This window comes from Loxodonta africana, chromosome 18 (assembly GCF_030014295.1).
Source record: "Loxodonta africana isolate mLoxAfr1 chromosome 18, mLoxAfr1.hap2, whole genome shotgun sequence".
Lineage (NCBI taxonomy): Eukaryota > Metazoa > Chordata > Mammalia > Proboscidea > Elephantidae > Loxodonta > Loxodonta africana.
In genome coordinates this window covers 72,087,907-72,115,246 of record NC_087359.1, presented here as the reverse complement: position 1 = coordinate 72,115,246, position 27,340 = coordinate 72,087,907, and the positions used below count along the sequence as shown (strand labels likewise).

General features: G+C 43.7%; 1 protein-coding gene across 2 annotated transcripts in view; it reads left to right on the top strand.

Moving 5' to 3' along the window:
• The window catches only part of STX8 (syntaxin 8), a 344,866-nt gene that overhangs the window by 213,916 nt on the left and 103,610 nt on the right, over positions 1-27,340 (top strand). The window contains exon 8 of one of the 2 annotated variants that reach the window (XM_023556455.2): positions 6,789-26,638. The exons of the other annotated variant lie outside the window; for it this stretch is intronic. Within the exon in view, the coding sequence (XP_023412223.1) occupies positions 6,789-6,835 (47 nt within the window). The 3' untranslated portion in view covers positions 6,836-26,638. Of the gene's footprint in view, positions 1-6,788; positions 26,639-27,340 lie in introns of those variants that run through there. 2 annotated transcript variants of the gene reach the window in all.

Sequence of the window (27,340 nt, the reverse complement as noted above, 5' to 3'; positions counted from 1 at the left end):
TGTCTGATCATTGTTTTGTGTCCAGCCTCTAGACTCTTAGGTATTTTCCTGTAGTCTCTTTCTTTATCTGATAAAGCCCATTTGCAGGCAGGAATCAGGAACCTCCATAGCCTGAACAGGCAAGCGAAGGGGGAGAGGGGGAAATTAAGGCCAGGAGCCCACTTAAATTGGGAAGCGTAATAGACCCTTTTCACATTAAGCTGGGACCCCAGAGAGCCACACCTTCAGGGTAAAAGTGAACGAAATGTGAACTTTCTCCATTCTCTCCAGCTATTGGAGATTGTTGCAGCCTTGGCATTGAGCAGAATAGAGGAAAAAGGAAAGGAAAAAAGACAGTTCCTGACAAGCTGTGGTCACAGAAAGGCCCTCTGTATGGATTTATACCCTGTGCATACATACGCAGGGTGGATCAGGCACCAAAATCAAATGAAATACTGCTCTGGAGGAAGGCATATTTATCCTAGGTCTTTAAGAATCAACTAAAAGTAATTTTTTAAAGGCAATGACCAGCACACACTCAAAGATAGCCTAAGCATACATGTAAACAGGACAGCCTGACCAAGGACCAGCAACAGGCTGTGGAAACCAATCGCATTGACTAAAACAATGTTAGAATTATCAGACACGGATTATAAAATCAACTATGCTTATTCTGTGGAAAGAAATAAATGACAAGCTTGAAAGTATATTCTGAGAACAGGAAACTCTAAAAAGTAACAAAGCAAATTTGAAAAATCATTAAATGGAACTTAGAGAAATGAAAAATAGCTGAAATTTAAAACTCGGTGGACGTATTGGGTAGCAGCAGTACAGAGAATCAACCACAGGACAGATCAGAAAAAAGTAAACCCTGTTCCCTTTGTATAAATGCTAGCGTTTAGAAGAGGATGTTCAAAGCCGTGCAAGTTCATTTAAGACCTTAATAAGAAAGTCATTTGGGAGGCAGGAGATTAGTCCAAGAACCTCAAGACGTAACACAGAGTTAATCACCTGGCCTTCCCAAATTCAAAGCTAGATTGATCATTATATATTTAAAAAACACATGCATACACAAAATTGCAGGCAGGGTATGTTTTAACTATTCGTACGTGTGCAGTTGAGTGGGGATTCAAGTGCATGTCGATTCCAGTGTGTTCACACTGCACTTGGTTACAGTTTAACCAGAGGACTCGAGTGAGCTGGGGATAGCAGCCTGTGTATCATCACTTTACTCAAAGGGGTTCAAAAATAGACGATGAGCTATGAAATGTTCTTTAGTTTTCCTGCCCTCGGCATTTCTTCCTTGCTGGTCTGATAGATCACAAATAGATGCTTTAGCAGTGAGTCCATTTCTGGTTGTAAATACAGACCAAATTGCGAGGGGGCCACCCACAAGAAGGCCCTGACGATGAATTTGTTTATTCAGTTGTTCACAAAGGACTCAAGCACCTCTTTGTGGACCTTTCACTCGGAGCCCCCACTTTAGACATTTCCACGATCTCTGCGTGGTTTTCCTTTTTCCTCTCCCCTCCCCCACCCCATTAGTACTATAGGACAGAAAACAAGATATTTTTTTCTAGCTTTTAAACGTACATTAGACTGATGTTTTCCTACCGGTGCCGACCTGTGTTTTCAGGTCTGTGACTTGTATTTAGGAAAAGAAAGAAATAGGGCATTTCTGTAAAAGCAGGACCTGGATCTTGTAATTGCAGTTTAAATATTCAGCGCGCCACGTCCTCATTAGAATTCAAAATAGAGCCTTGTCTGGGTCTGACTGAGGGAGCCAATTGTGAAAGCTCAGACTAAGAATTCTGAATGACTCGGGCTGAGGGACGGTATTGTTTCTCAGCATGTTGACTATTACGTAATGTTGTCTAAGCACATTTATTGTGATTTTAGCAATGTTTCAGTTTCAGTGATGTGGTTAGAAATAAGGCCAGCGGACACAGCAGCAATACTCCCACAGCCTAGAACCATTGATTTTGCCTTCCGGCTCTTCACAACATCCTCATAGTCTTAGGAAGATGGAGTAGGCGGTACTCAGGCCCCTGGGCATGGGGCCAGACAAACCTGGGTCAAAACTTGGGCCCTGCCACTTACAGCCTGCGGAAGTGAAGAGTTACTTGCCTTCTCTAATTCTAAATGAGCATAGAGATTACTAGCAGACACAGTTATTTTGTGGATTAAATGAGAAAATGTAGCTGAGCATAGTGACTGGTACTAGTGAACCCTCAGTAAATGTCAGCTATGAGAAGAATGTTCCCAACCTGCCTGATCAGTTCGGCATACTGTGGTGGCTTACGTATTGCTGTGATGCCGGAAGCTATGCCACCGGTATTTCAAATACCAGCAAGGTCACCCATGGTGGACAGCCTTCAGTGGTGTTTATAGTGTAAGAGACTAGGAAGAAAGGCCTGGAAATCTACTTCTGAAAATAAACCAATGAAAACCCTATGAATCACAACAGAATATTGTTCAATATAATGCTGGAAGATGAGCCCCCTAGATTAGAAGGCTCTCAAAATACGCAGCGGCCTTCACCATGAACTCAAGCATACCAATGATGGTGAGGATGGTACAGGAGTGGGGAACGTTATGCTCTGTTGTACAGAGTTGTTGTGAGTCACACAACCAATTAACGGCAGCTAACAACAACATTTTAAAATACAGATTTAAAAGGGTTGCTCTTCCTTAGGCTTCTAACTCTGAAGCATAGTGACCCCATAGGATAGAGTAGAACTGCCCTGTAGGGTTTCCAAGGAGCAGCTGGTGGATTTGAACTGCTGATCTTTTGGTTAACACCTGAGCTTTTAACTACTGTGCCACCAGGGCTCTAGCATAGAAGGCCCTTTAAGGAGAACAGTGATGACTTGAATAAGTTATGCAGAGATATTCCAAAGCTAAGAAGGTAGCATCATCCTCTGAATAGAATTTTTTTTTTTTTTTTTTAAATAAACTCAAATTTAGAATTTTGTGACTGAAGCCTGCTCTCAGTCATGGAATCAGTAGATGCCACCTCTAGTGCGGATGTGGATGGTAATGGTGCTTCCTTACCTTTACGTGGCACTCAACATACTTTTCTTATGTGAATTCTTTTGAACCTTAAGAAACCTAGGTAAGAAAGTGGGCTCCAAGTTGTCAGACAGTTTATCTGACTGACCCTAGGGACTCTTTAGTCCTTCAAAAAATTGTTTTAGAAACCTTACCACAAACACTAACAATTTGGAGCAAAAGAATAACTGTGTGAGCTTTTTTAATTACCTCTTACTGTTTACCAAGACTATTTCTTCTTGGTTACTCTTCCCCTACTTTTCTGTCTCTTACCATCCTTTGCTGAGATAATCTAGTTCAGTTCCTCGGACCCCTTCTTCTTCACATGCATGGTGTCATCTCTAAGGCGGTCCCGGGTGGTGCAGGCAGGTTGCCGTCAGCTGCTAACCAAAAGGCTGGTGGTTTGGGCCCATCCAGTGGTGCGTGGAAGAAGGGCCTGGCAATCTGCTTCCATGGAAATTACAGCCGGGAAAACCTATGGCTCAGTTCTACTCCATAACGCCTCGGGTCAGCATGACTCGGAATCAATAGGACAGCAGACAAGCTTGCTTGATTTGGTGTCTGTCTCTGTACCCTCTGTGTTATCCTTAATTCAGCCTCGCTGAAAAAACGCTCAGTCCTTCAGGCCTTGTCTGCACTCAGAGCTGTCTTCTCCTCAAGCTTATTGCTACCTCATTCAGTGCTTTCATCTTTCATGGCACCGTAGTTATTGTCATCGTCTGTGTGCCAGGCACTGGGCTAGGTACTGGAGCTAAAAGGTAGGGAGGGCGCAGCCCCTGCCCTGAGGACACTCAGAGTGTGAATCACTAATGCCTGCGGGTTACACAGCCTGGAAAGGGCCTCCATAAGCCTAAGTATTCAGAGTCTTCCCAGAAGACATGACACTACAGCACAGGTCTGAAGAATTAAAAAAAAAAAAAAGCTGCCGTCGAGTCGATTCCAATTCATGGCAACCCCACGTGTGTCAGCTCTACTCTAGGTGGACTAGAACCTCCAATCTGTCCGTTAGCAGCCAAACCCTTTAACCATTTGCACCACCCAGGGAGAATGAGTAGAAGAAGCTTCTTCTGAGTGTGGGAAGTGAAAAAGCAAACCCAGACCGAGCAGAATGTGTACAGTATGACCCCTAAATGGGGGGAGGGGAGAAGGGCAGAGAAGAGAGACCTCATGAAGTTCCGTGTAGAAGTGTTTGTGAGAGCGTGAAGTTAAGCAGAGAACAGGTACACGGCGGACTTAGTTAATGTTGGTTATTTCAGCGCGGTGGGTGGACAAGGCATGGGCCAAGGGACCTTGTTAAAGTTTTCTTTATGTATCTTGAGAATATTTTATAGTAAGCCTGTATTACTTATGTAATTTAAAAATTAATTTAAAATTTTGAGGAAAAAAATTCACATCTACTCTTAATATTTTGGTACTTTATTTCTAGTCATTTTTTTCTGCAAGATTATAATACTGTACTTAAAATCCTTCCCTTTGTCAATGTTTTAAGGTAAGCATTTTCCCTGTTGTCATAAACAAATTTTTTTTTTTTTAGTGGTTAGTACTGTTCTGTCAAGTAGAGTGGCCATCGTTTAATCAAGCAGCTCTGCTTGGGGACGTTAGATATTTCCGCATTTTGCTCTATATAACCATGCTGCACTGGCTGCACAAAACTTTCCTATGTTTAGGATTTTTTCTTTCAAGTAGGGTATCGGTTAGGGTGCTCCCACATGCCAGAATCAGAGGCTGACTCGTGACAGTCTTATGAGATGACAGTGGGTACCTGGCGGGAAGGTTTTGTGAGACCCCGAGCATTGTCAGCAAGCTGGGGGTGGGGCAAAGCAGCCGTCTCTGGGCAGGAAGAGTCTGGTTGGGTGCTGAGGCCAGCCACCGCCACAGCCATGTGGTCAGAGGGGGCACTGCCCAGTTGACCAGACCTGGCAACTTGGGCATGTCGCAGGCAGAGGTGATGCCCTGCGGGACTTCATGTGATGGAACACCCTCAAAACAGGAAACGAGTTGGATCTGGACAGCCAGAAAAGTAAAAAATAGTTATCCATTACAGACACACTATTTCCCAAGTAGATTTATTTAGCCACAGTGTGCAAGTGGTGTTAAGCCTTTTGATGTATATTGCCAGATTATTTTCTAATAATGTATCAGAAACTGTGTCCCCCACTCTGTAACAGTTAGGTCAATTGTTGACAGATTCCTGCCAACATTCAGTGCCTCTCTTCTGTCTTCATTCTCTGTAACTTCTGGCATTTGAGGTGGTTCTCTCCATCAAAAATAGCTCTTCTTCCTTAGTTTCTGTGACCCAGCATTATCCCAAGATCTATCCTACCACTCTAGGGGCTTGCTGCTTTCCTTCCTTTGCTCTGTTATCATTTAGTGAGTACCACTGCATGTCAGGTTCTGAGGATAAAGCATCCAATACAACCTGGCCTCTGACCCTGATCTCTGACCTCCTGGAGGACTTAGGCTAGTGGGAAGACAGCAAACTCAGGACAGTGTGGTAAAAACTCTAATACACAGGACATGTGGAAGCAACCTGGTTGGGGCAACTCTTGAACTAATTTTAGAAAGTTGAATAGAAATTTAACAAAAGCAGGTAGGAGAAATTGATTTCAGACAATGGGAAATACAGGCTTGAAGAAGGCACTTCACAGGAAACAACACACACTTTCTCAAACTGGAAGTAGAACTGTCTGGCTAGGATTAATGGTGCCTGCCGAAGAGACGTGGAAAACGAAGCTAGAGCTAGGCTGGAACAAGATCATGAGGAACCTAGGGGGCTAACTCAGTCTTTGTGTCTCTTTGGTTTTTCTTCCTCTGCCTCCTCTCTGTTGAGGACAACGTTTAGGTCCCAGTCTTCTGCCCTCTGTTTCTTGACACTTTTTCCTGAAGCTGGTTCATCTGCTCTCCAGGATGCTGTCACAACTAACACTTCTACACTGTAAGGCTGTACCTCGCCTGAATCTCAAGGTCTGTCTCATCTGCTGCCAGTTTCTCCTCACTGCCCCCAACAAGCTCGTACTCACTGCATGTTTTGGGGAGACGTGTTAACTTTATCCCCAAATCAGCTTCCTGTCCTATGCTTCCTATTTTTCCAAGTTCAAAGCTTCCTTCATCCCTTCAGATGCCTTCAGGGACTAGACAGGAACAAGACAGAGCCTTTATGAATGAAACAGGTAGCTCTGATTGTCCCGTGGCAAACTAGAGAGTAAGCAGCAGATTTCTGCCAAGTGGGAATGTGAGCCTAGAAATGCCAGATCATCTGTTTTTTTTTTTTAAGAGAAGCCTGAAATCTAGATCTTTAAGGGAAATATCCCAATTTTTTAGCTTCAATAATAAATTCGCATTTTAAAAAAGTACATGTGGGTCAAATAAGAATGTATCTGTGGTATACTACTTTGGGACCACTATTTCACATCTACCTAGACAACCCCTATCTGTTTGTTCTCTCTCTGACATTTCTCTCTTTCCTCTTCATTACTTTCTGCTCTCACACCCTGTTTCTGGTACTTACCACCTTTACGTGGCCATTATAAATGATAATGGAGAAATTGGAATGCCCGTTCATCGGGAGCGTCCATTGGTGGGAATGTAAAATGGTGCAGCCACTGTAGAAAACATTGTGGCAGTTCTTAAAAGGTTAAATACAGAATTACCGTGTGATCCAGCAATTCCACTCCTAGACATACATGCAAAAGACTTGAAGGCAGGAACTCAGACAGATTCTTGTACACCTGTGTTCATTACACCATTATTCCCAATAGCCAAAAGATGGAAACAACCCAAACGTCCATCAGCTGATGGTAGATAAACAAAATGCCATGTACACATACGATGGAACATGACTCAGCCACGAAGAGAAGTGAAGTTCTGATGCATGCTACAACACGGATGAATCTTAAAACTATTATGTTGCGTGAAATAAGCCAGACATAAAAGGACAAATATCTTGTGATCCCACTTCCATGAAGTATCTAGAATAGGTAAATGCGTAGAGACAGAAAGAAGATGAGTGGTTACTGGGGGCTGGGGGGAGGTGGAGAAGTTAATGTTTAAGGGGCACTGAGCTTCGGTTTGGGGTGATTAAAAAGTTTTGGAAACCAATAGTAGTGATGGTTACAAAACATTGTTACTGTAATTAATACCACTGAATTGTACACTTGAAAATGATTAAAATGGCAAACTTTATGTGATGTATTTTATCACAATAAAAAAAATAAAATAACTGATAATGTAGAAGTCTATTTATTGGCACAGAAAAATGTGCGTGATTGTAACTTCGATCACATTTATGAAGACTGTAAACCCCAACTTATGGCTTTGGTACGTTAATGCAGAAAACATCCACCTAGCTATCAGTATTAACAAAAGTAAATAAGATGCTGCTGTTACTGAAACAAACCTTTTTCAATTGATTTAAAACTATATCCCCCTTTAGGCATATCTGGATTATTTTAGAAAAATGACCTTTTTTCCGTCATGGAGATAACAGATACTAAATGTTGTTGTTTGCTACTGTTGAATCAGCCTGCAGCCCGTGGTGTCTCGGTGCACAACAGGGTCAGGCCGTTGTGATCCATAGGGTCTTCACTGGCTGATATTCAGAAGTAGATCACCAGGCTTTTCTTTCTAGTCTGTCTTAGTCTGGAAGCTCCGGTGAAACCTATTCAACATCAGAGCAACACACAAGCCCCCAGTGACAGACAGGTGGTGGCCAAACATGAGGTCCGTTGGCCGGGAATCCACCCCAGGTCTCCCGCAGGAAGGTGGGAATTCCACCACTGAGCCACCCCTGCCCCCAGACGTGAAGGAGTGAAGTGATACAGTGTAAAAGGCATCGGAGACCTGCTCGTGCGATACAGGAGAACACTCAGATGGCTGTTTGGAATTGCTTCCTTCTCACTTCAGGAGGTGAATTGTATAACACGTGGACCTCCCCCTTTCTGTTGGCACCCTAAAATACCAACTCCCATGTCCCGTGGTTGCTCATGAAGTTTGTATAACGCACATGCTAAGTGTTTGTAGTCAGAACGTCCTTTATATGGGACCCTATCACGGTTGTCTGTGTTGGGTTTTTACTGGGGAAAGCCTGTTTTTCTGCCAACAGCATTTATTTGGGGAGTGGGAATAGCAACAGGAAGTTCATTGTTGATGCTTCAGCTTCATCCAGGCAAAATGAAGCCTCTGAGAGAAGCACAAAATGGGAAAGCCTTTATTTAATAGAAAGTGACTGATACGGGCTGACAGCCTCAGAGCTCTCTCCGTGACCACCTTGGAGACCACCACGCTTATCATCTGTTACGAGGCAGTGATTTTTGCTATCATCACAGGGTCAGAGATGATCACAAAGTTGAATTGTTTTTTGATGATTGTTTTTGCTTGGTGTGGTTTGGAAAGATAAGGTGTGATTTCTAGGAGCAGTTTCTGTTCATATTGAGTAATAATTACACTGTTTGGGACTTGAGTGATGATATTACTTATGTTCGTGTTTGTGCGTGTTCTCTGGTAATAGTTGTTCACCAGTTAATTCATCTTCTTTCACCCGGCCCTGTGGGGACAGCAGATACTGGCTGGGCTGAGCAGCATCCCCCGTAGTCCCGAGACAGTGAGTTGTGCGTGCTCACAGTGCGCGTTACCTACTATTCGTGCGCCTACTTAAGGGGCAAAGGGCACCCCAACACCTGCCCGTGTGTGAAGTGAGCGTCATTATTGCCATCTCTCATTCTTATCGCTTCTGTTAATATTGGTAAAGCACACTTAACTGATCACTGATATATACATACATCCAAAATACCGGCAATTTATTTTTGAAGCCTAGATAGAAAATTAAAATTTTATGCCTGGCGTATTTAATTTGCAGTGACTTCACCATTCTTATTTAACAGTTCTCTGACTTTATACTCTTTGAATGATTTCACTAACATCAACTTTTTTAAATCATGTTCTTTATATCCTTGATAAATAAAGAATGCCATTTATTCCATTTTGCTACTCTGACTTCCATTTTGTTTATAGATAATCATGTTTGAAAGAATTAGGGGGTATGCTTTTCATCTTGGTAGGCGACAGGCATATTCTCTGTGACACTGAATTTCTTGTTTTATACTTTCTGTTCCTTAAAAAGGCTAAACTTCCAGTTCTCCCAAAAAACAAAACGAACAAAAAGATGATTATCTTATCTGTATCCATTTTACATTCCTACCAACAATGGACGAAGGTTCCAATTTGCCTGTTTTTTCAATGCTGCTTCTCTCTCTTTTATAAATGTGTTTTGGAACTACCACCTGGGTTTTTTCCTTGTGTAAGTATTTCTTAAGCTGTGTCTCATATCCTTGGTGCCACGTGATGGCTCCAGTCTATTTAATGGTCATAATGTTTTTGTTGTTGCTTAATGGTTATAATGTTTTTGTTGTTGTTAGGTGGCATCAAATCAGTTCCAATTCATAACGGCCCTGTGTACAACAGAACAAAACACTGCCTGGTCCTGCGCCATCTTCACAATTCATTGCTATGTTTGAGCCCATTGTTGTAGCCACTGTGTCAGTCGATCTCTTTGAGGGTCTTCTTCTTTTTCACTGACCCTGTACTTTACCAAGCATAATGTCCTTCTCCAGGGACTGGTACCTCCTGATAACATGTCCAAGGTATGTGAGATGAAGTCTTACCATCCCCACTTCTAAGGAGCATTCTGGCTGTACTTCTTCCAAGATAAATTTGTTTTTTCATTCTGGCAGTCCATGGTATATTCCGTATTCTTCACCAACACCATAATTCAAAGGCGTCAGTTCTTCTTTGGTCTTTCTTTTTCATTGTCTGGCTTTCGCGTGCATGTGAGGTGATTGAAAATACTGTGACTTGGATCAGACTCACCTTACTCCTCAAAGTGACATCTTTGCTTTTAACACTTTAAAGAGATCTTTTGCAGCAGATTTGCCCAATGCAGTACATGGTCTAATTTTTTGACTGCTACTTCCATTGGCATTGATTGTAGATCCAAGTAAAGTAAGATCGTTCACAACCTCAATCTTTTGTCATGATGTTGTTTATTGGCCCAGTGGTGAGGATTTTTGTTTTCTTTATGGTGAGGTGTAATCTGTACTGAAGACTGTAGTCTTTGGTCTTCATCAGTAAGTGCTTCAAGTCATCTTTGCTTTCACCAAGCAAGGTTTATCATCTGCATATCACAGGTTGTAGTTAAGTTTAAATATTCCTCCATCCCCTCAAAAAAATACTTTTACACCAGTAGCAGATGGTAGGTGGATTTTTCAGGGGGGAAAAAAAAAAGCCAGCAGACTTTAAGCACTAAATAAACATATTTCCAACCACTTTGCAAAGTAGAGATTATGATCGTGAAATAATTTTATATTTGAAGGAAAAGGAAAAGAAGAATCAACTAGAAAGGCTTCTCTTTCTCCTGTGGTTGCTTCCTCTAGCCTTTGATAAGCTGAGCATAACTTGTTTTTAGCAAATCGGAATATTTACCTATTTAAAGGCATATATGGGTTCTTCAAAAAAAGGGGAAATAAAATTACTATAGCTTATACCAATTCGTTGTTATATTGTTATGTTGCCATCAAGTTGGCTCCGACTCATGGTGGTGATCCCACATAGAACAAAATGTTGCCCAGTCCCGTGCCATCTTCATGATCGTTGGTATGTTTGAGTCCATTGTTGCAGCCATGGTGTCATTCCAGCTCACTGAGGGTTTTCCTGGTTTTTGTTGGCCCTCTACTTTACCAACCATGATGTCCTTTTCTAGAGAATGTCCTTTCCTGATGATGTGTCCAAAGTCAGTGGGCAAAATCTCACCATCCTCTCTTCTAAACAACATCTGGTTGTATTTCTTTTAAGACTGATTTGTTCATTTTTCTGACAGTGCACAGTATACTCAGTATTCTTTGCCAGCACTATAGTTTGAATGCACCAATGCTTCTCCTGTCTTCCTTTTTCATTATCCAACTTCCACATGAATATGAGGTGACTGAAAAGTGGTAATTCTCAAAATGAACCTAGTAGTTTTACTATATAAGGTGAAATACAAACTCTTTTTTATCTACAGTGCTCATTTCAGATAAACCCAATCAGGTGTCTTTGGCATTGCTGAATACTTGGAGAACTGTTGGGTTTGTAGGTGACAAAAGGTTATAAGGAACCCTTTGGAGAAATTCTTTTTGGGAATTCGAGGTTCTCTATTTAACCTTTCCTCCCAGAGATGATGTGTTTTTTTGAGAATAGTAACTTCGCAGACAGTAATCTCTTTTCCTCCATGTTAATGATCAAAGTCCAAGCGAAGCTCCTTAGCTTCAGTGAGAACATGCTAGAAATAATCCCAACCAGGTCCCTCTGAGCGGACAACCCTGGAGCATGAACAACTGATGGGCTCTGGATTATCACACATACACCAGTCAAGGAGAGCCTTCATCCATCCATCTTTCAATTACATCTCCTGCCCTGCTCCCGGGCTCTCTCCTGCCTTCCTGCCTTCCACCCACCCTCTCTCCTCTTTCCACTCTTCTCGCTCTCTTTTTCTCTTCTCCGTAACTTTTTAAAAAACGCCTCATATTTTTAAAGAAAAGTCATCTTTTTTTTTTCTCTCTTCTGTTTTCTCTCAGCCCCTCAGTCTTCCTCTCTTCACAGCTCTTCTCTGTTCGTTATCTCTGTCAAGAATATTCCTTTCAAAGGCCCTCCACCTCATCCCACCCTCTCAGCCGGCATCCATGAAACCATGCCATCCTGTTTCATTTTTTCTGTCCCAGCCAGCAACTCCCTCTCCGTGATGTGTCAGAGAGCATGCAGCCATCTGGCAGGGTGTTACAGGATACATTAGAAGATAGGAATGGTCCTAGAAATGTAGGTTTTAAAATGTTGTTATGTAATATTTTTACGATATACTCTACAACTTACTTTTAAACAAACCCCTTACGTACCTGTTTTCCTGCCATTTTCATTACCTGTTTTAAAAGTGTGTCACAGATAGCGAGTCAACACCTGGCTGATGTAGCACGGCTGCCTTTTTTGCAAGGTTGAAGATTGACGCACCCTTCTTGCAGCTCAGTTTCATCTCTTCATGAAAGGGTGTTTCTTTTTTGTTTTTGTTTTTGTCATCTTGCAATATGCAAACCATTTTCCTTATTTTTTTTTGCATCAGTCACAACTTATGAAGGGGGTCTGTTACTCACCTGGCTGCTTATTCTGGAAATGAGTGGATATCCACTTTAGTTCACATCAGGATAACTTTGCCATCTTCTAAAGGTGTAGGAATGTAGAGGGCTTCCTTCACCTGCTTCCTGCAGTTGGGCCAAATCAGATCACAGTCCCCTAGACTGCCAAGTCTGCCCAAGACGTCAGACACCAGCCATAAGCCCAGGGAATCCCAGGCCACCCTCACTTCTGACCAGCCGGCTACAAATTTGGGGAGTTCTCGCTCAGGTTTGATAATTTGCTGGAATGACTCACAGAACTCACTGAAAGTGCTACACTTATGATTACAGTTGTGTTGTAGCCAAAGGATGTAAATCAGAACCAGCCAAAGGGAGAGGCTCATAGGGTGAGGTCTGGGAGGGCTCTCTCCCTGGGGCATCAGGACGTGTCACCCTCCTGGCACGTTGACATGGGACAGTACAGAAGAATACTAGCAATCAGGGAAGCTCACCGAAGCCTCAGTGTCCAGAGTTTATATTGAGGATTCATTGCATGGACATTATTGATTACATCATTGGCCATGTGATCAAGCACAGTCTCCAGGCCCCCTTCCATTCCTGTGGTCGGGCTGATGTCTTGTGGCTCCAAACCTCTGATCACGTGGTTAGTGCTTCTGGCGTGGACAGCCCCATCCTGAGTCATGTCATTAGCAGAAACTATCCAGGAGCCCACCGGGAGTCACGTTGTTAGCACAAACCATCAGGTGTAGTCTCGGAGACCCACCAGGAATTATAAAGACATTCCAGTCACTTGGGAAATTTCAAGACTTTAGAGGCCACCTCCCAGGAACCAGAGACAAAGGCCAACCAGATTCTGTATTCCACAATAACTTTATCTGTAAACAGAAACCCTGGTGGCACAGTGGTTAAGTGCTACGGCTGCTAACCAAGAGGTTGGCAGTTTGAATCCACCAGGCACTCCTTGGAAACTCTATGAGGCAGTTCTACTCTGTCCTATAGGGTCGCTATGAGTCGGAATCAACTCAACGGCAACGGGTTTTTTTTTTTTAATCTGTAGGACAATTTAAGTCAGACTATACTTTTGAAGTCATAACCGTAGATGAGGCTTTGTGCCTTTAGCTCTTTCTGCTAATGAAACTTCTACAGGCTTTTTTTAAAATCCCTGAAGGAGGCTATGTGAGTCAGGCGCCAGTCAGGAAAAAGAGAAACCATAGTAGATACTTCACCCAGAGGAGATTTAATACAGAGAACTTGTTACAATAGTGTCAGAAGGACTGAGAGAATGCAAAGGGGCAGTTAGTAACTGTGTAAAGCAGCTACCACCCGTAGATCCAGGAGAACAAAGATGTGGAAGAAGTCTTACCAGAGCCCAAGAGCACACTCACTGCTGTACTCCTGGGACTGCTGCTCAGCCATTGCTGGAACCTCCTCGGAGGGGCTCCTGGGTTAATTCTGGGGCCATGAAGAGATGCCCCCAGACCAGAGGAGGGGCTGCCTTACTCGTTCTGGGGCTGCTAAAGAGAGGCTGTCACAGCTGAAGCGGGGAACACTGAGGCAATGTAGACATTTCCAGAGACACTGCTAGAAGCAGATGGGGAAAGAGAGGAAGAACAGCTTCACCCCTCTTCTTGCTTTCTGAACTCCTGCCAGTACCTTATATTGGTAGAACATAACAGGAAGCCAGCTGGCAAGAGAGCCAGGGAAGAGTAGTCTATGACTCGAAGCTCCAGTATGACAACGGCGAAGTTGAGAAGGGCAGGCGTGGGGCTGAGAGGCAACATAGGCCAACAGTGGTGACAGCGTTCTTTGGATAGGGAACGTTGAGATGTTCTGTACCTATTTCACTGAAAATTGTCTGAGATGTTTCCCCAGCCTTTGATGTTTCTTTCAGAGTTTTCAGGTTCTTCATGGACCTGTTGCACTGGAAGAGGCTTATATGTATTCTAAAGGACTGTTGGGTTAGAAGTGTTCTTCAAGTCATGCCAGGCCAGGTGAATTTCAAAATACTCCAAAATCATTGTAGTTAGTAGAATATTGGAAGATAAAGTTGAGGAGATCTTCCAGAAAGTAGAGCCAGAAGACTAAGGAAGGATATAAAAATTAGGGGATCTGTCCAAGATCCAAAAAACAGGAATGCCACCATGAGAAAACAGGACGGAGGAAATCATCAAAGAAAATAATATAGGGATCTCCCTAGAACTGAAGGAGGACGTAAGTGACCATTTTGAAAGAGCCTACTAGGTACCCAGATTAAGAAATGAAAAAAGGTCAGCGTGAATTTCGTAACATAATGACATTTCAGAACACCCAGATGAAGAGAAGCTTCTACAAGCTTCAAAGGGCTGGAAAAACAAAACAAAATGAAAACAGATCATGTTCATAGGATCTGAAATCAGAATGGCCTCCAATAGTATAATAGAAACACTGGATGGTAGTGGACTATCGCAGGAAGCTACTGGCAGACATTTCTCCCTAAATGGGGAAGTAACCTCAGCAAGAAGGTCTGGGATGCCAGAAATGAAGGAATTCCCGGAAGGATAGCAGTGGGAAGACCCAGGATGTCAACTGTGCAGTAGACCAGTAGACCGTTGTCGGATGGCACTGAAGATCAAGGGGAAAACAATGATGTGTTTTGCTGTATGAGGATGTGAGAAGGCTTAGCTGGAGGGAATCTAAGCAAATGAAAAAGTGAGGCCATTGTTAACTCCAGGGAAACAAAAAGGAATACAAAGAAAGGAAACATGATTATAGTATGTTATTTGAGTTAACGGTGAGTTTATATATAGCCATAATTAGATGTTAATTTGACCAAATTATATGATACAACTATAAGGAAGATGGGAGAGGGAAGAGGTGCAGTGTAAGAGAGCTAAATTCTCATATAATCTAAGAAAAGTGACTATGTACTATCTAAAACTGATGAAATTCAGAGACTATAGTATGGGTGTATTATTTGTAGAGGTACATAACACAAGAAACAGCTAAAAGAAGTGAAAAATGAATGTCTACTATAATAATGGGGGTAGTCAGAAGGAGTAGGCAGAGATTGGTGAGTCTTTTTATTGCAATCCTTTGTAGAATTATTTGACTTTTTTTTATTTGTGCATGAATCATTTTGATAAAATACTTTTTTATATTGAGGTTCTTTAGGTATGTAGGTTCTGTTGTGTCTTGGGGGATAAACTTACAAATAGTAAACAAAGATCTGTTAATTAAAAAATACAGAGTTCATTCAGAAAAAATAAAGTCAAATAACTTCTAAACAAAGTACTTCGTACACCCTTTGTTGGGTGTATTCTGAGGACAATGAACTGTAGAAATCTCGAACTTTACTAAGTAGATTTGTTGTTGGGAGTGGTATTAGTAGAGAAATTCTGGAAAGACTTTGTGTGTTTACAGGAGAGACTGACTAAGGGTATTGATGCTGTTGGGAACCAGGATGGTACAAATTGGAAAAGTTAAGAAAGAACTTTGTGGTGTGTATTAGTCCTCTAGGACTGCCATAATAAAATACCACAAACTGGGTGACTTATAGGGACAGAAATTTATTGTCTCACAGTTCTGGTTGTTAGGAGTCCACTCACCTGTTGGCCCGACCACGCTTGGTCTGAGTCTGTAGGGAAAGATCCTTTCTTGTCTTTCCCAGCTTCTTTTAGCCCAGGCGTTCGTTGGTTTGTAGATGCGTCATCACATGGCCGTCCTTCCTGTGCCTGTCTGCATCTCTTCTCCTTTATAGAACACCACTCAGATTGGATCAGGACCCATCATATGCTAGTATGACTTCGTGTTAACATAGCTGATAACATCTTCAAAGACCCTATTTCCAAACAAGCTCATACTTACAGGTACCAGGGTTAGGACTTCAACATATCTGTTTGAGGGACCCAGTTCAATCCATAGCATAGTGTTAGATTTGAATTGGAAATGTTATTATGAACTTGTAATTTAAAAATAATAATTTTCCTATCTTTAACCACTGAAAGAGCCTAGAAGCAATGATACTCCAATGGCAGTGAGCACAATTAGCACCCAGATTTTGGTTTCTAAATACTATTCACCATAAAAAAGGAACCAAGGCTGCTTGTAGAAAAACTGACTCCAGGTCTAGGACAGGGAAATATAAGGCAAGTCTAGAACCCCCTGTGTCAGAAATCAAGGACATACTCAAAGAATAATGAGGTCATTTCCAAGGAACACAGGAGCTGGCTGAAAGGAACTCCTGCTGGTCACACATGGGGCAGATGAGGCAATAAAAAGAATCATGATGGTAATGGGTTATAAACACTGGATTAACAGGTATATCCGTGAATCCACAGTGATGCTGAAAAATAGGTAAAAGTGAGGATGGGGAGAGGCTTTTTGCCAGTAATAAATGTCGATAAAGTCAGAAAATCACCACTTTACAACCACCAGTGTGAATGTTTCAGAATTAGAATGAACGCTAAAACTATGGGGTAAAAGGTTGTGGGAAGTAGCATACTCACCTTTCTCACAGTGTTTTACCCCACAGATGATTCATTAACTACAAAGGAGGAAAGAGACTTGTCTTAGGTATCTAGTGTAGCTGTAACAGAAAGACCACAAGTGGGTGGCTTTAACAAACAGAAATTTATTTTCTCACAGTTAGGAGGCTAGAAGTTCAAATTCAGGGTGCCGGCTCTAGGGAAAGGCTTTCTTTCCCTGTTGGCTCAGGAGGAAGGTCCTTGTCTCTTTTTAGCTTGTGTTCATCAGGGATCTTCAGGTGGCTGGGCATCTGTCTTCCCTCACCTCTGCTTTTGTATCTCAAAAGAAACAGACTGAAGACATACCCTACACTAATCCTGCCTCATTAACATAATCAAGAAAACCCATTCCCAGATGGGATTATAACCACAGGTACCGAGATTAGTATTTACAACGCATAATTTTGGGGGACACAGTTCAATGCATAGCAACACTCTAACAGAGTGACTGAACTGAGCATCAGCAGTAGTGACGAGGTGGCGTTGTGTGGCTCCAAACGGACGCACTGGGGAGCACCAGAGCATCACCTGCATAGTGTTTGTGCCACAAACGTGAGCTTCAGCCTCATCAGCCCCCTCCTCCTCCAGGCGACATCCAGTCGCTTCCCACTCACGGAGACCCCACGTGTGTCAGAGTAAAACTGTGCTCCATAGGGTTTTCAATAGCTGCTTTTTTGGAAGTAGGTCATCAGGCCTTTCTTCTAAGGTGCCTCTGGCTAGACTTGAACCTCCAACTTTTCTGTTAGCCGTCAAGTGCGTTAACCATTTGTACCACGCAGAGGCTTTTAATCTGATGAAGACAAACAATGAGCGTGATTCAGATTGGGGGGCAGCCTGTAAGACAACATCCTGGATTGGGGGGCAGCCTGTAAGACAACATCCCGGACTGGGGGGCAGCCTGTAAGACAACATCCCATGGGGGTCAGCCTGTAAGACAACGTCCCGGATTGGGGGGCAGCCTGTAAGACAACATCCCGGATTGGGGGGCAGCCTGTAAGACAACATCCCGGATTGGGGGTCAGCCTGTAAGACAACATCCCGGATTGGGGGTCAGCCTGTAAGACAACATCCCGGATTGGGGGTCAGCCTGTAAGACAACATCCCGGATTGGGGGTCAGCCTGTAAGACAACATCCCGGATTGGGGGTCAGCCTGTAAGACAACATCCCGGATTGGGGGGCAGCCTGTAAGACAACATCCCGGATTGGGGGGCAGCCTGTAAGACAACATCCCGGATTGGGGGGCAGTCTGTAGGACAGCATCCCGGATTGGGGGGCAGTCTGTAAGAGACGTGGACACTAAATGCAATTTGTGATTTTGATTGGATTCTAGATTGAAAAAAAAAAAACAGCCAGAAGTACATTATTGGAATAGTGAGGACATTTGATTAGGAACTGTATTAGATAATATTGTATGAATGTTGAAGTTCTTGGACGTAACAATGCTGTAGTGATTTTGTTGGAGAATGTCCCTGTTCTTAAGAATGCTGAAGTTTTTAGGAATGAAGTGTCACAGTGTTTGCGGTTTACTTTAGAAAGTTTTAGCAAAACATACACACACACACACACACACACACACGCACATATAAAGAGAAAGCAAATGTGGCAAGATGTTAATTGGCGGCTCTCAATGAAGGGGATATAGGTGTTCATTGTACTGCTTTTTCTACGTAGGTTTCAAATTTTTCAAAATAAGAAAGGAAAAAGGGAAATATAGACAGACAGTGAAGTTTCACAGATTAATGTCTTTGTTCACGTTTTGATACGTTATCTAAGGAGAAAATGAATGTTGTTGTTGGTTGCCACTGGGTTGGCTCTAGCTCATGAAAATCCCACGGCTAATAGCACAAACCATTGTCCAGTCCTGCACCATCTTCACCCTCATTGGTATCCTTGAGTCCGTTGTTGCAGCCACTGTGTATTTTGAGTGACTTCCAGCCTAAGGGGCTCATCTTCCAGCACTATATCAGACAATATCCTGTTGTGATCCACAGGGTTTTCATTAGGTAATTTTCGGAAATAGAACTCTAGGCCTTTCTTACTAGTCTGTCTTAGTCTGGAAGCTCTGCTGAAGCCTGCCCACCATGGGAGATCCTGCTGGTATTTGAAATGCCGGTGGCATAGCTTCCGGCATCATAGCAACACGCAAGCCACCCCAGTACAACAAATGGATACCTAGTGAAATTTCTAGCAAGCTCTTTCAATCTAGTCTGAAATCTCAGGAAGATATGTGAAGACAAATGCATCTTAATGTGGGCAAGGCATTGCCGTAGCAAACATAATAGGTGCCTCACCTATAGGGTTGTAAGGCTCCAGCCACTGAAGAAAGCAACACCGATTCCACTGTAGCCTTTTTCTTAGAAGAACTTGGACGTCGAGAAGAAGCCAAAGCATTTTAGTCCTTGTACTAAGCTAATGTGCTCCCTCAGCTGGAATACTGTGTGAACTTGTCACTTAGAATTTAGATTTCCATCCTGAAAGCTGGCACTCTGTGGTGAAATTGTTTATCTTCTCACTAGGCCTTGAGCTTCTTGAGGGCAGTAACAGTATCTCTCTGATTCCCAGCAAGCAGCAAAATGATTGGCTTTGAATTGAATTTCTGCAAAAGGCAACTGAGATAACAATGTGAACGGAGATTTTCTGAGTTGTCACACTTTTTGTTTCCAAGGTCTTGTCAGTCTGGAAAGATGAAATTTGAACAGGGATGGAGATTTTATCAGATTATGAACGGTCTATACCAAATCCAAGGATATACTTGGATTTGTCCCCCATAGTTTACAATGCTCAGATATTTAGGATAAATGAAAACAAGCCACATACTACCCAAAACCAAACCAAACCAAACCAGTCCCAGCCACCATTGTTTGTTTGTTAAAAGCTTCTGCACACACCATCCAATGGTGTATTATTCAGCCATAAAAAGGGATGAAGTACCGATGCACGCTACCACATGGATAAACCTTGAAAACATTGTGCTGAGTGAAAGAAGCCAGACACGCAAGGCCACATTTTGTATGATTCCGTCTATGTGAAATATTCAGGATGGGCAGATCCATAGAGACAGAAAGGAGATTAGTGGTTGCCAGGCACAGGAGGGCTGAAGTTTCCACTTGGGGTGATGAAAAAGCTCTGGAACAAGATAGCGGTGATGATTGTACGACATTGCAAATTTACTTAACGCCATTAAATTGTTCACTTTAAAATGGTTAAAACGATACATTTTGTTATGTGTATTTTACCACAATATTTTTAAAAATGGAGAAAAGGCTTCCACACACAGCATTCCTCCGTTAAAAACAAGGACCGGTTTTCATAAAGAGTAATTTTTCTATGATCCCTTGGTTCCGGGCAGCCCAGGCAATTTGGGAAAGCTGGGGGTTTCCTGGTTTCAAGGATTAAGAACCGCTCTCTGTAGTATGATAATGGATCACTGCAGTAAACTAGGGTAAGTTGGAGGCACATCTAGCCTTCGAAGCTGCTGACAAGGAGAGGCGTTCCTTTTTGCAGCGTGTCCCTCTGTGTTACCGTCAGAAAACCGGCAAGGGAGGAGCACCAGGTCTGACTCAGTGTGGCCGCTCCTGTGGTCTTACTAGCGCCAGTCAGCAAGTTAGGAGCACAAGGGAATCTGCTCACTTCCTGGCCTCCTGGTTTCTGAGTTTATTTTCTTTTTCCCAAAATACTTTATTTGGATACATATGAAATCAGCCCTTAGACCTGCACAGGCTGGAAGGCTCTCCATTGAGTGTTTGATAAAGTTTTTTAGTTTTGTAAAGAACAGTGACCAGATGTGAGCAGTGTTAGTGGTTTGTGGTCCTTGCTTGCTAAACTGATTCTTTCCATGGAACCTCTCAAAAGTTCTTAATTTTCCATGACACACCAGGAAGGCAGAGCACTGAGCAGTGAGGTTGAGTGGGATGGACAGCAGACTTCTCAAAGATGTGTGCTCCTGTGGTAATCAATGGTTGAGTCGAGGCGAGAGAGATGAGGAGGAGAAAAGGAGAGGTGAGAGGAAGGACATTTAAAAGACGAGAGAGGAAGAAAAGGAGAGAAGAGTGGGACCGAGAGGGAAAGAGAGGTGCTCAGTCAAGAAGGCCTCCGTGTCCCTGCGTGGAGTCTGCTTCCTCTGCCGTGATTGCCTTTCTTTGTCTTAATAGAGAAGGGACCACCAGTGACTTATTTTTAGAAGATTTCCTGAATCAATTTTAACTGTGAAGAATATGTATGTATTTGGATTAGGCATTGCAGACGTTCAGATATATAGCAAAAAACTAGAAAAGACCCCTACGTTAAAGTATTTCTTCTCCCCACCTCAATGAAATTTGGCATAGTGGTTAAGAGCTATGGCTGCTAACCAAAAGGTCGACAGTTCAAATCTACCAGGTGACCCTCTGCGGGGCAGTTCTACTCTGTCATATAGGGTCACTGTGAGTTGGAATCCACTTGATGGCAGTGGGTTTGGTTTTTATTGCTGTTATTTGGAGAAGGAACCTTGGTGGTGCAGTGGTTAAAGAGTTTGGCTGCTAACCTAAAGGTTGGCGGTTCAAACCCACCAGTTCCTCCGAGGGAGAAAGATGTGAGAGTCTGCTCCCGTAAAGATATACTGTCTGGGAAACCCTATGGGGCAGTTCTACTCTGTCCTGTAGGGTTACTATGAGTCGAAATTGACTTGATGGCAGTGGGGTTTGGTTATTTGTAGACTCGTTTAGGCTAGGGACCACAAATTCAAATGCCAGTCAGGAGAAGAAAATGAGAGCCACAGACAGCCGGGAGTGGTGGGTGCCCTGCAAACTGACTGGGTGCCTTAGGCTGAGATCTCTAGAGAAGCAAAACCAGTGATGCATATATACATTTATATCCAAAAAACCAAACTCAATGCCATTGAGTCAATTCCAACTCATAATGACCCTAGAGGTTTTCAAGGAGTGGCTAGTGGATTTGAACTGTGGACCTTTTGGTTAGCAGCCAAGCTCTTAACTACTGTGCCACCAGGGCTCTGTGTGTGTGTGTGAGAGAGAGAGAGAGAAATGGTTAACTCAGTTGTAGAGGCTGGCAAGTCATGAATCTGTGGGTCACGTGTCAGGCTGGAAGCTTCTGACTCATGTAGCTGCAGGGACTGATGAACCCAAGATTGGCAGGTCAGACGGCAGGCTGCTGGCTCACAGGCTGTGGAGGCTGATGAATCCTGAGATCGGCAGGCATTGCAGCAGGCTGCTGGCTCAAGTCCCAACAACCGGAGGTCAAATGATGATAAACAGGATGCAGGAACCAGAGCAAGCACGCGAGCTTTACCAGAATGTCCATGTATACATATATTGGATGCAGGACACACCCTCAGGGAAACTCCCCATACAACTGATTGGCTGATCATATCATGGAAGATGACTGTATCATTATATAACTGCAAATTACATCATTACATAACTGCCAAACTACTGAGAATCAGAATCATGGCACAAACAAGTTAACACACAATCTTAACCATCATACCAGGTGCTATAGATTGAATTGTACCCCTGAAAAATGTGTGTCAACTGGGCTAGGCCATGATTCCCAGTATTGTGTGGTTGTCCTCCGTTTTGTGATCCTGATGTAATTATCCTATATGTTGTATATGATATAAAAGAGGCAAGATTAGAGGCAGTTACGTTAAAGAGGCCGGACATAATCTCCACAATCTTTATAGGATTAGGTTGTATTCTGAGTCAGTCTCTTTTGAGATATAAAAAAAAGATGCAAACAGGGAGGAGAGTGACCTCATTACCACCAAGCAAGCAGAGCCAAGAGCAGAGGGTGTCCTTTGGACCCATGGTCCTTGTGCTGAGAAGCTTCTAGACCATGGGAAGATTGATGACAAGGACCTTCTCCCAGAGCCAACAGGGAAAGCCTTGCCCTGGAGCTGGCGCCCTGAATTCAGACTTCTATCCTCCTAAACTGTGAGAGAATAAATTTCTCTTTGTTAAAGTCATCCACTAGATAACTAAGACATCAGGTATATGACAGTCGGGAGTGGTGAGTACCCTGTGAGCTGGAGAGCTCCTGCCCATCTAGAGATGGGGGCTTGCTGTCCACCCCCATTGATTGTTGCTGCTTGAAACTGGGGGTCCAGGGCAACTAGATCTGGTGCCCTTTTTTTTTTTTTAAGAAAGAGAGAAACCTGGGTTTATGTGAAATTTGCCAATTTTTACAACACTGCCCAGCTCAAAACATACCTACAAATCAGACTTGGCCCCTTGGCTGCCAAGTAATGATCCATGGTGTAAGTCAACAAATTACTAACACAGGTGAAAAGGTTGAGTTTGGCGTTGCGTAGAGGGAGGTCATAGAGCTTGTTATTCATTTTAGAGCATTTTTTTTAATTGCCAGGAAATCATCCATGTTAGGGGAATTGGTTTATTAGTGGGAAAATGATTTTATAATTTTATAATTTGTGGGGATGAGGGGAGACAGGCTAGATGAGGTGGCACTGTGAATCTTATAGGCTGGGGACAGCTGGGATAGCCGGGTACCTGGGAGCTGGGCAGAGTAGCACTAGGGGTTGGGAAGCGAGCACAGAAAGAAAGAAGTTTAGTATCAAAGGCAGGCTGCCCTGGCCTCAGCATTGTACCTGGAACTTCCACAGTCTTGGAAAGTAGTCTGGGTAGTAAACCTTCCAAAGCTCCCACTCTCTTCACCCCTCCATGCCCAAGTCAAATGGGACACCTTAAGAGGTGACACCTACAAGGAACATACCATGGACTACCAAAAGAACAAACAAATCTGTCTTGGAAGATATACAGGCAGAATGCTCCTTCAAAGCAAGGATGGTGAGACTACATCTCACATACTTTGGACGTGTTATCAGGAGGGACCAGTCCCTGGAGGAGGACATCATGCTTGATAAAGTAGAGGGTCAGCGACAAAGAGGAATTGACACAGTGGCTGCAACAATGGACTGAAACACAACAATTGTGAGGCTGGTGCAGTACCGGGCAGTGTTTCATTCTGTGGCACATAGGGTCGCTAGGAGTCGGAACCGACTTAACGGCACCTGACGATGACAACAACAAGGAAGTGCAGGGAAGGCTTCTGTCCCTGTGCAGCACAAACCCTGGGACACGAGCAAGGTAGATTCACTTTGTAACTTAAATTGCTGTGCCATGAGTCAGTTCATATGTACTCATTGTTTGTTGCTCATGTAACATGTTTCTCTCCTTTAAAAAAGGTTAAAGGCACAGGATGAAAATTAACCTTTATTTTTTAATAGTTACAGTTGATTAACCTGATTTTTTACAAAAGAACCCAAACCAAGACGATGGAAGGCATGGAAGCGCGGAACCCAGAGAGCGTGAAGAGGGAGCGAGGGTGGCAGGTTGAGTCTGAACAGGAGCAGCCCGTGAGAAATCTGGAAGCAGCCGTTGCCAGTGAGCATACTTATCTGTTCCCAGTTGGGAATTCCACTCCACCTCCCCACCCTTGGTCTGACATCCATCTCCACTGCTGCTGCCACCCCTGATCCGATGGCAGGATTTATAGCTTGGTTCTGTAAAAGTGAAAGGGCCTGGCAAGGGGGTGCATGGGAACCAGTTGGGAATTGATAAATGAAGGCCTCTTTAGGGCCCAGGACTATTTTGGCATCTTCCACTTTTGGGTTCTTTGTATGAGAGGCTTTGAGAAGCAGAAATATGGCTAAAAGTATGTTGTGTTTTAAGAGAGAAAACAGTTACAGTGATCATTTCGGCTGTTTAAATAGACCTAGCTCTGTCATGGCTTCATTGTGACTCTGCCCCTCACAGTAGAGACAATAGTTGCAATGACCCCCTTTCACCAACTTTTACTGTCCCTGGGTAAACTGAGCCCCATCCATCATTCCAAAGGCTAAGTAAAAACTTGGAGTTGTTGGGAGTATCCAGGGTAACAGTTTGGTTTGGTTTCTACAGCTACTTATTGAAGAATTAAATCTCTGCTGTTTCTTGAGACGGCGTAGAAATGTTTCTGGGTTTTGTGGTGCGTTTCGTCTTCAGCGTCCGCTCTTCTTTCTCAGGAGTCCGCACAGTTCAGTGCAGACCTGTGGTCACACCTGTCATTTGAGTGTGTTCTGGGCCCACACACCCTCCTCTCGATCATCCTGTCATTTTCTGGCACTCGACATGTGTGAAACCAAATTCATCATCTAACCCCTCACCCACTACCATAAACACACACGCACACGCTCACACCTGTACACGTGTGAAGCCAAAGCAAAGGGCTAGTCTCGCTCCAGTATTTGTGTTTCGCGCCAATGTTCTGCCAGTGGCTCGAGCCCGGACCTTTTCTTTCACATTTGATTCCTTCCTCCTCATCTTCCTTCATTACTGCTCACTGGGCATACGTAGCAGTTCTCAGCCACTCGGGTCTCTCCCTTCTGCATCCTCAGTGTCACCACTCTCAGTCGGCCATGAGGGCTACAGCTGTAGCTTCCTGCATAGGCTCCTCTATCTCCCTGTCTGCCCTCGCTTCTCTTCTGTGCACCTTAGATACAGCTACCACCTTGACCATCCTGACCACTGCTCTTCTTCTGCCAGGCACCTCACAGTGAACCTTCCAGAGTGCCTGCCTGCCCCAGAACACAGCCCACACTGCACACTCTTCTGCCCTGGATCTGAGGCCTTCACAGTCTCTCCACCTGCGGTCTTGTCCGCCACCTTGATCCTGTGCCCCTATGGAAACCTTCCGCTCGTGCCTGTGCCCCTGTGGAAGCTTGCCATTCAGCCAGACCACTTCGTTTCCACTCCTCCAAACATGGTGTCGTTAGCAGCTGTCGAGGCAGCCCTCGATTCATGGCTACCCCACACACAATCTGACAAAATGCTGCCCAGTCTATCCCTGTGATGGGTTGCTGATCACACAGTTGTGATCCATAGGGTTTTCATTGGCTGGTTTTTGGAACTAGATCAACAGGCTTTTCTTCCGTGTCCACCTTAGTCTGGAAGCTCCGCGGAAGCCTATTCAGCGTCAGAGCAACACGCAAGCTTCCACGGACAGACCGGTGGTGGTTGTGCTTGAGGTGCATCGGCTGGGAACTGGACCCAGGTCTCCTGAATGGAAGGCAGGAATCCTACCAGTGAGCCACCAATCTCTGCCCGCCTCTGCGAGCATAGTTTGTGCTTTTCTGCTTATCAGCATTTGCCCACACTGGCGTCCTCGCTGCTTCAAATCTTCTTCAGCATCACTTAAGAGTTGTGTCTTGTTGTAGCTAATACTCTATTTTCTCTCTGTGCTGATATGTTTTTACTCTTCGGTTTATTAAAAATGTTTGGACATGAATGTCTTTGGGAAAGGAACCGTGCTTTCCTCTGTGTTCACCACAGGGCATCAGATGCCTGCAGAAGTGGGGCAGGGACAGGAACAGGTACACTTTGGAGTGGAGAGGCGTTGGACTAGAGACCCCATGCCCTTTCACAAGGCGTGAGCCACAGGTGACTGTTGCCAGGTAGCCATGTGGGCCCGATAGTGCTGTCTCTTCTGATTTTTCAAGGAAATCCAGAAATCTGAATTTCCACGTGAAATTGCTTAATTTAAAATTTTTGGCAGCATACTCTTAAGGTGGTACAACCAGAGGAACCCAGTCTCTTACAGTTACGACTTAGAGACGATTCCACATGCAGCGTGGCCGTTAAATGTTAATATGCTCAGTGTACAAATCAAAATAAGGAGAAGAGCAGTTCCCCTTTTTGGAATGGGTTTGGGATCTGTAAAAGTAGATTTTTCTGGAAAATCGGGAATCGAATATTGATACTATGGATTTGGGATTTAAAGGATAGGAGAAAAACACGCCAGTGTTTATCACTTTTACGTTTTTACGGTTGAGTTTAGTAATAAAAGTCTCCGTTAATTCATATAACCAGATGTCTTTAATAATCTTTTTGTTATTTTCATTTTACAAAAATTCAGTGCAATGAATTTTTAAATGGAATTTCACCAGATTGAGATTTGGGGGTTTGGGGGGGTGTTAAATGCTGAGAGTCTCTGTGTATGGGGATGGGGGGCAGAATCACAGCCCTTTCATGGTCCAATGAGGCAGAGAGAGTCACAGGAGGGAATGAAGCAGCTCCCTCTCTGATAGGCTGAGAAAACAGAAGCCTCAGGCCTCAATAGGTGTTTGGAGAATTCCCACACAGGTCCAGGTTCCAAGCCAACTAGTGGACATTACCTTTAGGCTCCTGTGATGTCTTTGTCTTTAGCCCACGCATCACATTTTTATTCAGTCCCTTCCATACCGCTGTGCTCCAGGGAGGACACTGAGGTGCAGAAGCTGTGGCCCAGCCTCTAGTTTGCTTGAAGTCTAACGGAGAGACCAAGAACCATCACAGCCACCAGAATACAAGACAGAGCTGCAACCGCCATAATGTGTGATTAGTGTTTTTCCCCGGGAGGTGCGAACTGATAATGTGCTCGGCTGGTGTCAGAAAGGTTGGAGGCCACCTAGAGGCGCCTTGGAAGAAAGGCCTGGTGCTCTCCTGAAAAACCAGCCGCTGAAACCCTTGTGGAGCACAGTCCTACTCTGACACACATGGGGTCCCTGGGAATCCGAATCAACTCAACAGCATCTGGCTTTTTTTAAATGACAATTTTAAAAAATTAGTGATAGTAACAGAGGTAAGGCATTCTCAGTTTTACAGCATACTTGCAGATATGCA